Source organism: Falco biarmicus, chromosome 1 (assembly GCF_023638135.1).
Source record: "Falco biarmicus isolate bFalBia1 chromosome 1, bFalBia1.pri, whole genome shotgun sequence".
NCBI lineage: Eukaryota > Metazoa > Chordata > Aves > Falconiformes > Falconidae > Falco > Falco biarmicus.
This window is the reverse complement of record NC_079288.1, coordinates 82,970,431-82,988,150: the sequence shown is the minus strand read 5'-3', so window position 1 is coordinate 82,988,150 and position 17,720 is coordinate 82,970,431. Positions and strand designations below refer to the sequence as shown.

The following is a 17,720-nucleotide window of genomic DNA, read 5'->3' as shown; positions in this document are numbered from 1 at the left end:
GCTGTGTTAGAGCATGTGTCTAGGGTTATTACTACTAGTTCACTGTATGGAACTGGCATTATTACTTAACCTCTTTGCATTTACATTTTCCTCTCTTGGATTAACCAATATTTATCCACCTTTAAAAAGTACCTTCTGTTATTTGAAGAAGTGCTGAATAAATATAGTGTAGTATTACCATCAGCAGCAGGTAATCCTGTTAATCTAACATGCACCCTGTGTTTATGTTGAATATGTTCCATTTCACTCTATCATTGTAGTTAGATTAACAAAGGATATTACAGGGATTAGCTCTTAAGTAATAGCTGCAGCTGCCCACCACATGTGTTTACTATAGCCCAAAACCAGGGTTTGAAATCCTCTTGCCTATAGTGAATAGAAGGAATGCACTTGACTTCTGCAGAACCAGTTTTCCTTTCAAAAGAGCAATGTCTTGACCTAGTTGTTACCAGTAAGAGATTTGTAGCACAACCTGTTGCACAGCACTCTGGTAGCTGCTATGCTGCTGGCACCAGGGAAGACAACTTTAGTGCTAAAACAGCTTCAGGTCTCTGCCTACCACACCAGTTCTGCAGAGCTGTTGTAAGGTTAAAACTATCTCATGTCCCATTATGCTGTTAACAGTCACAACTCACAAAGTCACGTCTAGACTACTTTATGAAATATTAGCTGGAGACAAGGCTCTCCCCTGTATGATGCAACTTCAAAGCTGGCCCTGCTTTGAAGTGGAGGTTGGACACAATGACCTCCACAGGCTACTTGCAACCTAAATTATTCAGTTATTCTACTAAGTCAGGTGTAGCTGCAGCGGTATGGAGCTCAGCATGAATTGAATATCATCCCCTGGCTACTGAGGACATACTTGTGTAGCTGTCTCAGAGTAAGCTCTGTGTTGTTACAGCAACACCTTTATCAGTGCCCTAACTGGTTTCAGGGTAGTTCTGGGAAGACCATATGATTCGCTGGCACACTTCTCATGGGATATAGATATACCTTCACAATCCTGCTGTTGGCAGTGCTATTCAACTGGCTTTATTTCGTCCATTTCATTTCAGTGGCACTTGGAGAATCTCTGAGCTGTACTAGACACGAAGTATTTTCAACAGAGGATGCCTGAAATGGGGTCTGAGGGAGAAGAGAGTACAGAAACATTCTGTCACCTGCATACTCTGCAATTTAGAGTGTCTTATTGGAGCCTGGAGGGAGAGGGAGGGAGAACAGGTGCTTGCAAATGTTTCTCTTAGCAGCTAGAGAGATTGAAACTTTCAGTTTTCTGGCTGGAGACTGATATGTAGATAGCTTTTTTATTTATTTTTTTTTTAGCAGTTGGCTGTTGTCTTTTTTCTCTTGATTGTATTTATAGTTTGTGGTATTGTAGCATAGACTTCTAGGAGTCCAAATTTTCATTTTCAGCTGGAGCCTTTTCAAATCTTGAGTTAGGAGTCAGATGGGATCACTATTTGTGGGGAAAAACTACTGCTGCTGTCCTTAGTCAGACATGCATCATTCAGAAATGTATTAGAATGTTATCACTTCACAGTACCAAATGTTGGGAGTGCTCTATGTGGTACTCCCACACCACTCTGACCTTTGTAAGTTGAACGTAGCTACTAGCCAAGAAACTGTTATCTGGTCTCATTAATAGTGGCATTGAAGTCAGATATTCTAAGTCTTTGAAAGGGAGCAACATTTGTAGGGATGGGTCCTCTATAAATAACCTATAGAAGGTAACTTGAAAACTCTTATCACAATGGATGTATTTTTCCTTTGTCTTTTTTCTGAAGTCTCCAAGTTGTTTGTTTGGATCCTGCTTTTTTTCCATTTAAGGTTTGGAGCTTAGCCTTTTTTGTCCCTGGGAAGGCAATTAATACTTGTTCTTACTGCCACGTAATGAGAGAAAGAAGCAGGATGATACTGCAGGTTTTTCGTATACCCTGACTGCGGAGAGAAAATATAGTTATATAACTTGTCTATGTAGAGAGGCATATTTCTCTGACATCCTTTTTATTTTTCCTAGAATTAAATAGAACTGGAACTAGTTTACTGTGGTGGAAATTCATGTTCATGACTATGAGAGTCAGTGTCTTTAATAAGCTCTGTGCTTTGACACTCAGCATTTCTCTTTGCATTTAGAACTGAGGAGAAACCAGTTATAAAGTAGTGGGTGGTTTACACGGCTTAAGAGGAACAGAACAGGACACACATGGGAGAGGCAAGTGTATTGCTGTGTATGGGAGGAGGAGGAAAGCCCTGGTAGATGTATGGGAAAGCCCCTGGAGAAATGAGTGCGCTCACAGCAAGGTTGCTGCTCACCTGCAAGTACTTCTGAGCAGCTCCTATGGGAAGGCATCTTTGCCAGGTGTGCCAGTGCAGTTAGATTCCTTCTGTCTCCCTTGGGGCTCAGCACGAAATTGAAATCTGTAGTTGCCACATCCTGGTTTGTGCTGGGATTTAAATTGATCCTGAAGGTCATTAGCAGCTTTTTATTAACACTTACCATGAAGTAGCATTTATACAGTTTATTAAAGCATGTTTTTACAAAGCCATAGTAGTCTAGTAATTGCTTAGTAATTTCACCTATGTATAGGATACTGCTAAACAGAGCAATGCCTGTGATACCAGATCGGTTGGTTAAAGGCAAGGGACAGCAAAGAAGCCCACTTTGCTTTCCTCTCTTACTGCCTTTGATTTTTTTATTACATCAGTCTGAAGACAGCCTGTCACTAGAAACTGCTAAGACCAGTCTGCAACAGTCCTGTAGCTTTCCCCTAACATAATTAAGGCTATCAATAGCCTCCCCAACATTCCTCCTCTGTTTGAAGGAAATCTTCTCTGTTCTGCTCATGAGAGGCCCCTTTCACTCATTATTTAGTTTCTTGTTATCTTTAGCATTCCCATCTGCATGGCGCCTCAGTGAAACCTCAAGGCCATGCACTGACCATATTTCTCTCAACATCCCTCTTTAACAAATGTCATGTTCACTCTAGCACTTAATTACCTTCCTCCTTTCTCTCTGTGTCTGCTTTAAGGGCAAGAACATGGTCAAGTCATCCTTCAGTACATTTACTATTGTATTGTAGTCACTGTTAGACAGTATACAGTAATAAAATTTAAAAAAGCCCATCCTTCCAAGGCAAGAATATGAGAACTGATACACTAGATCAGACCAAAGCTTTGTGCACCTTAGTATCTTCTGCCTGGTGATAGCTGATAATTAGGGCCCAGAGAGGCACACACCAGCAAATTGAAAGAGTAACCCTCCCCTGGTCTTCACTCGGTATGCACTGTCCACAGCAGTTTGCCCAGGAAGCAGCCCTTTCCTTTTTCAGAATGATGAAATGTCCTGTTTTAAAGCTAGAACAGGCTTGGTCTTGCTCGTGGTTTCCAGGCTTGAGAGTATGCCTTATTATTAGAAGTCACTCTTGCAGTTCTTCTTTTAGAAGTTTCCTTTCCTTAACAGAGGGAACATCTCTGTCATGCTTGCCATCTCACTCCAGCAGACATTCAGACAGCTAGTGTTCATGAAAAAGAAAAGCCTCAGAAGGAAGACGGTGAGAATCTGAACCTGCTATAGGGAAATCCCAAGCTGACATTCTCCCAGCATCCAACCAAGATATCTGAGCAGCATGTCTTCCCCTTTTTTTGCAGTCTTTATCAAATATGTGAGTGGGTTCTTTTCTGGCAGGGACATGGGGAGAAGTGCTTCATAAATATAAGGAAACTGTACATCACGTCCCTAAGAGGAGGCAATGTCTCTTCTTACCTGCTGTACCAGGAGGCTATACAATTTGATCCAGAAGATCTCTCTTCCAACAATCTATTTTCTGATCACCAATTTTTTTGCTCATACATATGTTTTTTTATTGAACTGTTCCCTTTCATTTTACATTTCTGTTGTGAGCTGCCCATAGCAGGGTGTTTAGAACATAAATAATGACAGGCAGATCATTTGGAGACATGAAATAGACCTGATGGTTGTGCATGGCAAGGCTGAACTGGAAAGATGGTAGCAGGTAACAAGGGACAAGAAAACTAATCTAAGTGTCAGAAATACTGTAGTAATAGTGACAATTCGTTAATGTCTTTATTGGCTTTTAAGGCTGAAAAATTAAGTTCTACTCTAAGATACAGTCCTTTTTTCATCAACTTAAAAAAGACTCTTATCCAAGCATTTTCTTTGTTCTACAATGGTAGAATCGAAAACATGCTGAACTGGAATAATTTGCCATGGAGCTGAAGGTTCTGCAAGTGCCTCACAGCCACCGGTGAATTAATCTAAGACACATGGATGTATTCCAAGGCAGAGGCATCTTGCGTCATGTAAGTTAAAGAAGGAGGTATGGGAAGCAAAGAACAGACTTCTTAGAACATATGTTTGATGCATGACTTGAGGTATTCAGAGCTTAGTATTTGGGGATGCCGAGTACCAGTGACTGATCTCTGTGCTGCAGAGTTTCATATTAGAATATTTGGGGCTAAGCTGTCCCATTTTGGTTACCTAAAGCCAAGTGATACATTAAGCGCACTGGTATTTTCCCCAAGATCTTGTAGTGAGTCATTGAGAATGAAGAGTGCTTCTCAGCAATCACAGTTCCCAGCTCAAGTGCCAGACCACACTTTTGAGACAAAATAGGCATTTCTTAATCTCTCTTTGCTAATGGCCATAGCTCTGAAGCAAGTAATTCAATAATAAAGATGGAAATGGCAGCCAGAAAATGCTGACTGTCTCCACATGCTTTAACAATACTCCACATAGAGTAGCATTAACCTTTTCCTATCTAGTCCATATCTGTTAGTAAAGTTGAAGTTTTAGAAATGGGCATTTCTCCATACTGTATTCAGCAGCTGCATCCTTCTTGGATTTTTTCTCTAAATGTCCACATTATCTTTTTCAGGTTTTGTCTATTTGTTTTTTTCTTTTGCTTCCCAAGTAGAAGTCAGGAGATAAATGCAAGAGATCACCCATTCTCTTCCAGTGGGTGGAAGACCAAACATTTCTCCTCCAAGAGGCTGAGCGTGTGTATGTGTGTGCACGCATGCATGTGCCTGAAGAATATCTATTTCCTGATCAAACTATATTTCTTCTGATACTTTTTAGCTACTGTAACAATACTATATATCTGTGCACTGTTTCTATTGTGTGTGTATTTTTTAATATTTTAATATTTTTTTTGTTATTGTTTTTCTTTACATGAACTTCAGCACCCAAACATCACCACAGGTTTCCTGTCTGATATTTTTCTCTATACCTGGGGACATTCCCTAGCTAAGTTCTCTGTTTTTCTCAAGCTGGTTTGAAATGCCTCTCATGTAGGCTTCATCCATTGGAGGACATTCCTTCTTGATAAGAGTTGTCTGCACTTGCTACTTCCTGACCTTTTCTGGATTCAGCAGCAGAGTGCCTTGTGCATATATATCACTCTTCTTGTTCTAAGAAGACTTGGCTTGACAGTTGTTGTGCAGCTCTGAGGCTGACATCCCCTCTCCCTAGAGCCAAAGAGGAATGAGTCTGGTTATGATAGAGGTGTTTGTTGGGGGGTCTGAATTTTCCATAGCTGTGAGCTGCTCGGAAAAGTAGTTGCTAGGAGAAGGCTGCATAGTATTTAGGGCAAGAGTGGTGGCATTGCCTCCGTTAACAAAGCTGATTTGTTTTGTTATTTGGGGAACAGGGAACAAACCATCTAATAGTGCAGTCTGTGTAGGTTTTTTCACTGCCTGACTTTTTTCCACTGCTAAAGCTCTTCTGAAATGTTCCACTAGCATTGGGTGGCCTCTCTGCTGAGCTGGCTGTGTAAATTAATTCATACCTGTCCCTAAGCTTTAGCTCTTAATGTGTCTCTCCATTATTTCTTTATATACTGGATCAGGAGGTTTAATCGCAAAGGAAAGGCTTTCTTCAAGCAAAGTGTCTTTCCGGGATGCTTGGGATGTCATGTGTGGAGCTTACAGTCGCAGGGCTCTGTGACTTATCCTAAGACACAGTCCATAAAGGGTAGATAGGGGGCATTGTCACCCTTACACTGATGACTCAGTTGAGCTGAATTTCTCTCCTTCACCCTCTGTTTGCCAAGTATGTACTTAAGTAAAGCTTCCTGCTTTCACATTGACAGGCTCATTAGGCTTTCGATCACTGGACTACTTTGTTAACTAGCTGTGTACCTTTGAGGCTTAAGATCAGTCAACAGTCATCAGGTGGTGATTGTGTCGTTGTGTACAAACCAGCAGCACTAAGAGGGGTCGAAGTCTTGCTTACCCCTGTCAGAGAGAGCTACCAAACAGAAGAAAAATTTCTCCAAGCCTTTCTGATGGTCGCTGCCCAGAAAAGGGACCTGCGGGTCAGCAGTGATGGCAACTAGCAGGAGTTTCAGGGAGCATGGTGGGCTGGAAAGAGCCATCAGAGCATGAGGCTGAGTTATGCTTTTGATACTGAAATGTTTTGCTGCAGCTTTGGGTGGTGTTGTGCTGTCTGTTATGTCTCTTTATGATCCAGTATCTTCTCCTGTTGGTCTGTTTTTCTATGCTTGAATACTAAGTGTATTACTAAGTACGAGTGTATTACAAGTACTACATGGCAAGTTCTGTGTACTGCAGTGACTACACAAATACTTGTGCAGAGAGAACTGTGCCTTATACTTGATAGTGTCAGACCATTAACTGTAATGATGTTGTGGAGTGTCTGCCAACGTGCAGTCTAAAATTTCACACTAAATAATCCCAATACATGAAAAATCTTGGGTAACAGATTTTCAAGTACTTGCTTGGCTACAATGCACAAGCAAGACAGCCACTGGATGATTCCTGCCTAAGAGTTTGGGCTAGATGACCTAGTGGCTTCTTTTGGTGAGAAGGCAGTTCTTCCAGAGAGCGATCCTTGTCCTGAGGAGACCACTTGCTTATTGCAACAGACCACCCACTCCTGGCTTTGTGGTGCTTGTACCGCAGTCCTGGTACCTAACCTGGTACCTGGTAACCTGGTGGCAAGCTTGAGATCTAAGGATTGCTGAAGACTAAAACACATCATGAATTCCCATGGGCATGTATGCTTCTGATAGAAGAAAAAAAGCAAAGCAGATGGCTGTAGCGATGCTGCCGCTGTAGGCCCTTGCAGTCGCGGAGGTGGGGACGTTTGATGGTGGCCCCGTACCTTCAGCCGTGGTTCCCAGCCTGTCTGTAAGCAAAAAACCAGCGGCGTTTGTGGCGGCGATGCCGCTGTAAGGCGGGGAGCGGGGTGAGGAGGTGGCAGCCGGGTACCGCGCACGGCGTGGCGTGGAAGTTCCCCCTGGTGGAGGAACAGGCCCACTGCAGCGAGAGCAGCAATGCGGGTCCTCCCCTTCGGAGGTGGTTTTTAGAGGAGCTGAACATTAACTACGTGTATGTCCATCCCTGCGGCTTTAGCTGAAGCCTATGGGTGCTACTGGTTTCCTGGGGACCAGCTCCAGTGAGCCTGTGTAATAGAAGTTGATCCCGTTGTGGAAGAACGGTGTTAGGTAAAGGCTGGATATTGTGTGATGATCATCTCCCTGTGGAAAAGGGCAGGAGTGTGAGGATGTCTGTGGCCACCTGGGACTGGAGAGATCTGTGATCAGCTTCTAGCTCTGCTGCCTCTGGTTTGAAACATTCAGTCTCTCCCCAGAAGAGTTCCTCACGGGTTACTCACAATACATTAGTGAATTTCAGCCTCTTTCAGCTTATGCTGTCTCAGAATGATGGAAAATTTGCTGCAGATGCACAGTCCTAGAGAAGAACAATGTGTTGGGCATGGAGGCAGGGATCCTGCAGTGCAGCCAGGGTGGCTGGAACCCTGGCCCTGGTGCCTGAAACCAGGCCAGCTGCTCCATGGAGCACCCTCTAAGTGAAGCTTGGGGCTGGTCTCCTGGTGGCAAGCTTGAGATCTAAGGATTGCTGAAGACTAAAACACATCATGAATTCCCATGGGCATGTATGCTTCTGGTAGAAGAAAAAAAGCAAAGCAGTAGAAGATGATTACTAGTGTTCTAATCACGTCCAGCACGTGCCAATGTAGCGAAAGAAAAGAAGAATCCGAAGGAAACTTGGGGAAGAGCAACCTGCAGGTCAAGCCAACATCTGTTGTTTTCTGTGTGGGCAAATGTTCCTTGTGGAACTTGGGCTTCACGGCTGTGAGAGCCCCTAATGAAAACTAACGTGGAGGACAGATTACTGGCTGTCATCATGCATCGTGATGGGAATCCACCTGGATCGTGTGGCCAGTACCCTTCTTGGTTGTGCCTGGAAACTTTGGGGCACGGGGGGGACTCTGTCTCTTCCTATATATTCAAGAAGCCCATCAACACCATGCTGTACTTTGTCCTTAGGTTGGTACGAACAGTCAAGCTAAGCTTTGCTTTGTGTCCTGCTGGGCCGCGGTGGTCCAGGAGCGACACGCGTGTGCCCGCTGCCGCAGCGCGGGGAAGGGACCCAGCCCGGCTGGCGCGGCCACCGCCCCCTGCGTCCCCGAAGACCCCCCGTACGGCCGGGGGTCTCCGGCTGGGGAGGCCGGTGGGAGAGGGGAAGCGTCGGGGGCTCCTCCCCCTCCCCCTCCTCCTCCCGCAGCGCCGAGCACCGCGGGGGGCGGCCGCGGGCCCTGCCCAATGTGGGCGGCCGGGCCCGCCGCGCGTTGGCTGCCGGCGGCGCCGCCAGTGAGGCTGCGCTGAGGCTGCGGGGCCGGATGGCCGAGCCGCCCGCCCCGCTCACTCGGGCGGCGGCCGGCGGCGGGCGAGGAGACGGGGCGAGCCCTCCCTGCCGGGAGAGCCAGCCCTGCGGCACCTAGCGCCATGGTCTCATGGATCATCTCCAGGCTAGTGGTGTGAGTAGCTGCCAGCCGGCACCTGCACGCCCGCGCCCGGCCGTGGGCACGCGTGTGGCTGCATGTCGGGGGGTGTGCGGGGGCCGTGCCGCCTCTGCCGCTCGCCCCCGCTATGGAGACGCGGTGGCGGCGAGTCGGCTAAATTTAGCGGGTTGTTGGTAGGGATGGGCAGCTCGGCTGCTTGGTGGGTGAGGGAGAAGATAAGGTGTGTCAAACGGTATTTTCCAGCGTGGGAAAATTACCAGGGGATGGAGGGCAAAACGCTGCCGTGCTGTACAGCGCAAGGTGGCAGGGGAGGAGGAGGGCGACTGGCATCTCCCGGTGCTCGGCGATGAAGGGTCCTGGGGGTCAGGAGGGGGAATCGAGCCTCAGCGGGTGGGAAAATGGACGTGGATTTGGGCAGAGGGGCTTTGTTAGCGGGGCTCGGCGCGGCCGGCCGGGACTCGCGAGGGGGCGTGGGAGAGGCAGCGGCGGGGTCTCCCAGCCGCTCCCCCGGCTTTCTTCTCTCTCTCTCTTTTTTTTTTTTTTTTTTTTTTTTTTTTTTTAAGAAATATCAAATATTTCTTTCCTCTTTGTCACTTGCCGCCCACCCTCTCAAAAGATGTTCTCGATTTCCCTTTAACCTGTCAGCCTGGGAGGAGAAGCATGTGGATCTTTGCACTTGTCCTACAGCTTTTCCATGGCTCGAAATGCTGTAGGTGGGAATACATGTAGAAATTCCCTGGAAATTCTTCCCGGCAACAGGGTAAAATGGAGCAGCCTCGAGGTATATATTCATCTGCCCCACTTGATAAGAGATTCAGTGAGAAAAGGTCATTTTTGATACCACTAGGAAAATTCCTGGGGAGGGAGTTTAGGCTTAAGGTGGGGCAGCAAGGATGGCTGATTTGTCTCCCTTCTGGAAATGTGGCTGGTCAGGGGTAGTACACTAAATCAGATGAATCATTTGCCAGTTTTCTCTGTCTGATGCATACAGCTGCAGACTCAGGAGAACATCTGTTGTGCTTTTTAAGTTATTGTAAAGGGTCTGCAAGGGCCTGTCACTTTCTTTGTCTGCAAGAAACGTGCCATGATGTTGCACCATCAGCATAGTTCCAGAAAGGCATTTTCAAGGTCTCCTCTTTTGCCGTATGAGATGAAACATCAGAAGGGAAACTCGCCTTGATCTTAGCTCTCTCTCTGTATCACTAAGACATTGGGCGGCTGTCAGATATGAAAATTTTGGGGGATTCCAAAGTTGAATTTAGCCTTTTGAGGTATATCATGTGGATTCAGCTGCAGTTGTTGCTAGCTGTTATTGGGTTTGCACTTCATTCTGGTAAAGCGTGTTAAATATGTAAATGATTTAATTTGTACAGTATGCTGTCAGAAATATCTGCACAGTTAATGTGACGTAACATATATTGTCCAAGGCTGCTTTTCTTCTCTACTAATTTCCACTTTGAAAAAACCTGTCATCGTGTAACCCAGCTAACCCTCAAGAACAAAGAATGTCTATGGAGAGGTGGTAGTTTAACTTACTTACCTCAGCACACACACATAGACATGGGTGATTTTATCTAAGACATATAGACTGGGTGAAAATCTGATAGGGGTACGATATGGAGCAGTTGACATCTACAGTCAGCTAATTAGCTGAACATATAAACCTTCCTGTTCTCTTCAGCTTTATTTATCTGAATAGCACGTCACAGTATGAAATCAGCTGTGTAGATTATGGTACCAATTATTTATTATACTAGAATTTCAACATCAAATAACAATTTGAATATGCAGTGTAAATATTAATAATTTAGTAATCATAGTAATAATTTTAAAATAATTTTGCAAGGAAAACTAGGGCAAGCTAAGCTTGATCACCACTTTCTTTGCACTGCTACTTAGTATACATCTATCTTTTAAGAATGCTTTGCACCAGGAAGTGCTGGTTTGTTAGGATCCCAGCAAGAAACTCAAACTCTGTAGACTACTGCTTAAAATACCATTTACCAGAGCTAACATCATAAAGAAGAAGAGGAGAGTATAAATAATCTTACATCCCATCAGATGCTGGAAACCCTGAACTGCCGAGTGTTACTAATGAAACTGGAACAGCCCTCCAGTCTGGGTGCAGCACACCCACCATGCAGGTCCGTCTGTGAAAAGATTACCTTACATTTTGGTTTTTTGAGCCTTATAGTATTTTCGCTTTTTATTTTATTAAAAAAAAAGAAGAAGAAGAAAAAGAAGAAAAGGCAATCCTATTCATCATTTCTACTGTCAAATGAAAAGGACGTTCATGAAAGAACTTGTGGCCACACTTTTAGAGGAAGACAAACAGGTACAGGCAGACTGGTGACTGGTGAGCTTCCTACAGGCTTCTTTGTTGCAGTTAACCAGCTGAGTTGGCACTGCATCCAAGGGAAATGTGCAGTACAGTGTTGGCCAGAAGGGCAAGATATGTGCAGCATCGCACAGACCTGCGCCTATTCAGGTTAACTGTTGGGTGGATCACTGACTCTATGGTGTACAGTGGTCTTCAGATTAGGATCATGGCAAAGATTTAACCTGTCTAATCTGGTTTCTTCATCTCATTACGAATCACTAGTTGATCCATCAGTACAGATAGCTGTGCTCTAAGTAGAATGGTCACCTGGCTGGGCTTTTCCCTCCCCTGTTCATGCCTATTTAGGTTTTTTTCCCATCAAATCTTACTCATAAGGATTATGAGGAAAGTGGTGTGGTGTGTTTTAGACACACTGTGAGTATTGCTTTGTGCTCTTATGACTTCAGCTGATCTCTGTGGGGGTTATGTCTGATATGACTCAGCTAACAGAAAGGGCTTTAAAACAAAAAGCAAACCTTCGCTTTGGCTCTTGGGTGCTCTGTTGCTTCCACTGTCTCCGATTTGCTTGTTACTATCTCTGTCCTGGATGTTTCGATTTCCAAAATGTTGCTGAAGAAGAAGGGTCTGTGAGCATTCCTCACCCACTTCAGTGGGAAGCCAGGCAGCTTATTGCAAACCTGCTCTTACATCATTTCAGTGTAGTCTTTGGACTTTGTGTTAGTGCTGTTTTGGAGTGCTGGCTTGCTTGTTCTGTTCTGCCTGCAGAGCTATGTGTAGGTAACACCCAGAAAAGAGAGGACAAAAACTTAAGAGCAGCATCTTATACTGCCATAGCTGTGCATTAAAGTCTAAGACTTTATTATGTCAGGATCTGCACTAGGTACTGTACAAATGCAAAGCAAAAAGACAGGGGTGTGCCTGGATATCTGTTTCCGTTAAAAGCTCAATTCTCATCCTCCTGTTGTCCAGGTAGTTTTTTCACAAAGCTCAATGAAACAAAATCAGGATGTTCTTTTTCTGGCAGTAGATTACAGGTGACTTTTCCACCAGGGGATGTCTGTGATTGCTGTAATAGCAATTGTTGCATCTTGGAGTTATTTGTTACTTTGTCTCTTGCAGTGACTGGAATGGGATAGCACCGTTATGTTTGCGTTAATTACAATCCTTTTTTATTCATCATCTCTGAGTACATCTCAAAGGACATCCTGGAACACCTGTATCTCAGTTTCCTCATCTGTGAAGTGTAATGAACTGTGCTGAATTTATCTTGCTTGAGACAGACCAGAAGGGATCAGTGGCATGTCCTACCATCTACAGCTTATTACTATTCACTTCAAAGGAGGTTCTTTTTGCTTCAGGTGGTAAAGACCACTCTGGCAGAAAGACTTGGGATCAGGATCAGTCTTCATTATTGCAGTCCAGTTCAGCTACAATGCACACCACTGGCAGTCCTAGGTGGTTACTGATCTGCTATACCTTTTGCCTGTTGTCTAAAAGTATTTTGAAGTTAAAAGTGATATTTCTAAATGAGGCCTATTGTATTTGCATGGAAATCCTATTCTTTTCCCAGAAACGTGGAATTTGCTTTTTGTGCTTGGGATCACGCAGAACAGAAATACAAGTTTTTCCTCTGACTCTGGAAGTTAGGCACATCATACTGCCTGTTGAAAGCCTTTCAGTATGGAACACGTGGCAGAAGAAGTTGTCAGTAGGAAAGAGGCTGGATCAGACAGGTCATCGATAGTTGAGAAGTTACTGTGTGACTTAGGCATTTGAATTCCTGCTGTGAGAAGCTTAGAAGTACATTGCAAATGGTTAGATATGTTCTTCATGGTGAAAAACTGCAGCCTAATCATGCTTTTTTGCCAGTATTTGGTTTTTTTTAATCAAAATATCAGCAATGGCTTGTCTGATCTCTTACGGTTTGATGTGAAATAGGGTGGCAGCCTCAGATGTGTTCACTGGGAATTCCTGGCCCTGTGTGGAAGTAAACAGGGATTTGGGGATTTATCAGAGGCATCCTTTCTTCAAGCTGTCACTGGAAGTAGGTAGGTCTGAACAAAACTGAAGAGGAATCAAAGAATTCTTCAAACTGATGAGTAAAATTTCCTTCCCTGTCACAGTTTGTCAGTTTTTTCTTTCTTGGTTACTGTGATGCCGTTTTAGCAAGGGTACGTGAGATTAACCACCCCCATCCTCAGCTGGTGTAAATCCATAGTGCTACTGAGTCAGATGTCAATTTAATCAAAAGACACTGCTTACATCAGTAAAGAATTTCCATTTTAGAGAAACTTACAAAATCCTTCTTCCTCCTGTTTTTTGTGGAAGCCTGAAGAGATTTATGAATGAAAAAAACCTTAAGCCATATAATAGATACTATATGATGATAGAAAGCGTTAACTTGTATCCTTTTCACCAGAGGCAGGCAGACAGGATCTCCTCAGTTGGGTGAGGGTTGTTCTCATGAAGGCATAGCACAGCTCTGTGCTTTTGGTTATTGATATATCAGCATTAGTGTTTCAGTTGATATATTCCACATATGTGAAGGTCCTTCTTCACAGTCTATGTTTTTTATTTAGTGCTGAGAGGGTGATGTGAAGGATTATGGTATTTATTGCTTTGTTCAGGCCTCAACACCAGTGATGCAAAATTTCCTGAAAACACAGTGATGGGCCTAGTGTGCCTTGAGCTCTCAGCTAAGGCTATGGGATGAGTTTGCAGTAGACTTTTTTTTACATGCTCTGAGGCTGGGAAGTGGGAAGGGCAAACCACCTGCAGAGTTTGCTAAGAAATGTTATAATAAGGTGGTGCAATCCCTCTGAAAATGATCATGCAGTCTTGCACTGCTGCTCCCCTTTGCCTGACAAGCAAGGGGGTCTTTGCAGCTCCCAGCTCAGCTCAGTTTCCACCATGTGCATCTCTACTGCAGCTTTTACAGCTCTGCTGAGGGGGCAGAACCTGTTGGTGACAGTAACTGACAGAGGAGCATCCAGCGCAGGTGCGACATTTGCTTTGCCCTTCACATGAGATGTGACTGTGCTGATCATGCTGCAGGGGATAATGCTGCCTACTGCTTTGTCAACCGTGACCCAGATTTTCCTGCACAAGCACAGATGTGTTGGAAATGCTCTTAGCCCTGGTGGGGAAGGTTTTCTTGCATGCACGTTACAGATGTTACTAGTCCTGGTTTGGTAATTAAGGATGTTTTACCAAACTTACAAAGAAATTATGAGTTATATCTAAGGGGCTTGGCCTTTGAAGCTGCCTTAATACAGTATTTTTGCCTTTGTGGGACCCTCTTCATTTCACTATATTGAAGCATTAATTTAGTATTGTGTCACTGGACTGATTTTTACTGCCATTGTACTGGTAAGTACTGAGGCACAGGGAGATCAAGTGGCATGTCCAGTATTCCATGGGAAACCTGTAGTAACTGGTAGTATATTTCCTTCAGGCTCCTTGATGAATAAATTAACGATAGGGATCTAATCAAGGGAATTAGGCAATGTGATGGACTTGTGATGGGTATGAGAGGGGTAGAAAAAACCTACAGACTTAAATAGGTACTACCTGAAGCAGTCAAACAACCAAAGGCTTAAATATTATGAATAATGACCCATTCCCTTTCAGATCCTCAGTGCTGTTGTCAGTGTCACAGACAGCAGAATGTAATAGCCAGACTGCCTAATTCAGGCTAAAAAGTCAGGCATTACACTACCTAATGTTGGTTACTTAGTCCCAGCTGGTAGATTTAGATCCAAGGTACTCAACTTGTGGTCCACAGATGGCTGGTAGTCCACAAATCAGGCAGTCCATAGAAATGTTTCAGGTCTAAAACAGTAACCCTCATACAGGCAGTTATCAGTTATATATGAACCGATTTAATCAGGTGATACAATTTTTTACTACATTTTTTTAGTTACAAGCTTTGTAATTCTACCGAATTACAATTTTGTAGAAGTTTAATGTTTCAGCATTTTACCAATTCCATGTGACTCATTATTTGCCAGCTATCCTTCAACGACAATGGGATATAAAATGAGTTGTATGTTTCTTTCAAAGGGGCAGGTAGTCCAGTGATGAGGAAAAGTTGAGAAACACTCTTCCATGCTCTTATTGCAGTTAATAGAGGAGACCGACATCTCTGAGGAGCTTCCATAAAGATAGCGTGTAGCATGGAAAGCTGTTTGGTCAAGAGGAAATGCTTGGTAGAAAGAGGACAAAGGAGGGCATATAATCATGTCGCCCACTTCTTGAGCAGTTACTTCTAAGTACTGAGCACTGTGTTTGCCTTTCTGCTTCCATGCTTTCAGCAGACAGAGGTGGTATCTTGGAAACTTTCAGGTTAATCATAAAGGTAGGTGAGCACTGCAGGAATGTTGTCTGGTTTGGACTGCCATAGAACCTTTATATAGCAAAATTTTTTCTATGTCCTCATTAGGCAGCTAGGAGCTGAGTCTAGATTTCATTTTGTTGAGTTGTCCACTTGACTTGCTCAGGGCCACTCAGCAGATTTCACCTAGGTCTTGTGAGATGAAATGGCTTTATAGAAGGATGATCCCTGTAATTGGGCTCTTTGCAAGCAAAGCATGTATGGCAAAAAATCATTTAAATCATCCGTGTTGTTCATCTTAATCATATGCTGCTTTTTGCAGAGGAAGGTGTCACGTGCTTTTGTTATCACTTGTATGCTATTTGGATTGTAAACTTTTTTGGGGCAGAAAGTCTTATTTAGTATTTTTGATTTTACAGCACTCTAGACAATGGGGTTTAGTCTCTAGTTGGCTGGTTCCCTTAAGTTCGGTAGTAATATAAAAGTAAATACTGTATGAATAAATGCAACTCTGCCTTCTAGGTGAATCATTTATGGATTGATGCTGTGCTCCTTGGTAATTTCTTTGTGGCACTATTACTGGTACAGCATTCATGTTCTGTTTTGGTATTTCCCATGCATGTAGTAAGACAAGATTCGTGCTCTGAGGAGCTCTTAATTTAAACTGATGAAATATAGGCAAAACAGATGGTGAGCAGAGTGGTGAGAATGAACTAGAAGAAGTGACAAAATGAAAACTGTGTTTTACCTTTCCATGACTTGTCTGCTTCTGAAGAGAAGGAATGAGATAATGGGACATGCCTGCTCATTCTGCAGGCAGGCCTCAGGAAGGCACTCCAGACCTGGAGCAGCATGCCAGAACTAGAAGCACGGGTGGTACTTTCCCAAGCTTTGTACACAGAATCACTTCATCTTTTGATACGAACCTCAGAGTAGGCATATCTCCTTAGTAGGGTGCTCTGCTTTTTGTTTCTTGTAGACACATTTTGCAGGATCTAGAAGAGGAGGACAAGGGGTTTTAATTTGATGTGGGTGGTAAAGCAGTGACCTGCAGGCTGGTAAAGCTGCCACATAGCCATAAGACGGGCAAGGATGGTACAGAAGAAGGAGAGAAGCTGGTTGTACAGTAAGTACAAATGACGAGCAAGAATTATGTTTCAGAAGGGACACACATTTATATGGAGGCAGAGGATTAGGTATCAAGTTGGAGATTGACTTTTGGGAGCAACAGCAGGACAGCTGGGAACATTGGCTTGGTGTCGTACTTTAGTAAAGGTTTGCTTCTTCACATGCTGCCTGCTTGCTTGCCGTGTCCCTTACTGCTAATGCATTAATTGCTAATAAATAACCGACCAACCAATTCCAAAGCAGGAATCAATCAACTGGTCAGTAAAGCTGCAGTCCATCTTTCCCCCTTCTCTCTCACAGAGCCAACAGCAGTCTTTTGCTTTCCAAAATGGCAAATTTTACAGGACAACAAAACCAGTATTGAAGAACCTATTTGTGAGGAGCTAGGAAGAATGCCCCTCATGTCTGGAATTTTGTGTCTTTTTGGACGGGTCCCAGGGATGCCAGGGCAACGTGCGTAGCCTGCTTTTGAGTCTACTGAGCAATTCAATGCTATCAGTATCAACAAACAGTTGAAGCTCCTGCTCAAGAAGCATTTCTGTTCTGTTGAGTTCATACTATTGCTTCCTTTCATTCAGCTCAGTTGAGCTCATTTATTCTATTTCTTGTTTCCAGCCTTTAAATAAGTGTTTTTAGAGGAAAGCCAAAAACTGACAGACATTTCTTCCCTCATGTTTTGGAGGGAGGCTTATGACCAATAACCAGCCTTTTACAAGGGAGGAAAGGGCCTGCACTGCACATTTTGTATGAGAACACCAAGAGTCTGGATTCAGCAATATGGCAAACTCCCTGCGGGAAGAGGGCAAGTTATTTATTCTTAATTTGGTACCTATAACATAGGCTTAGTGGTAAATTCTGTCCATCTAAACTGTCAGTTCTGCTTTACATGTGATAGATCCTGATGTGGGCATGAGACACACTCTCTCCAGTTGAATTGGAGGGGCAAATTAAATATGCATTTTGAGCTGAAATTTCCAAGTCAGCGGTCAAAAGTTCAGGGGTGCTTCAGGATGTTTTGTGTAGATTGGCCTCTTCTGTGGCAAAGCTCTCCTGATTATCAGTTGCTGAGAAGCACTCATGGAGGAGTGAAACCAAGAATCTTAGATGGC

The 17,720-nt window shown here is 43.9% G+C and overlaps 1 protein-coding gene across 11 annotated transcripts in view; it reads left to right on the top strand.

The window, feature by feature from the left end:
- Positions 1-8,621: 8,621 nt before the first annotated feature.
- Positions 8,622-17,720, top strand: part of REEP1 (receptor accessory protein 1) — a 70,528-nt gene continuing 61,429 nt past the window's right edge. For 4 of the 11 annotated variants that reach the window (XM_056341149.1, XM_056341119.1, XM_056341139.1 and 1 more), the window contains exon 1: positions 8,631-8,824. In XM_056341149.1, the coding sequence (XP_056197124.1) occupies positions 8,793-8,824 (32 nt within the window). In that variant the 5' untranslated portion in view covers positions 8,631-8,792. Of the gene's footprint in view, positions 8,825-17,720 lie in introns of all 11 variants that reach the window. The other 7 variants (XM_056341101.1, XM_056341110.1, XM_056341168.1 and 4 more) reach the window with 5 other exon arrangements.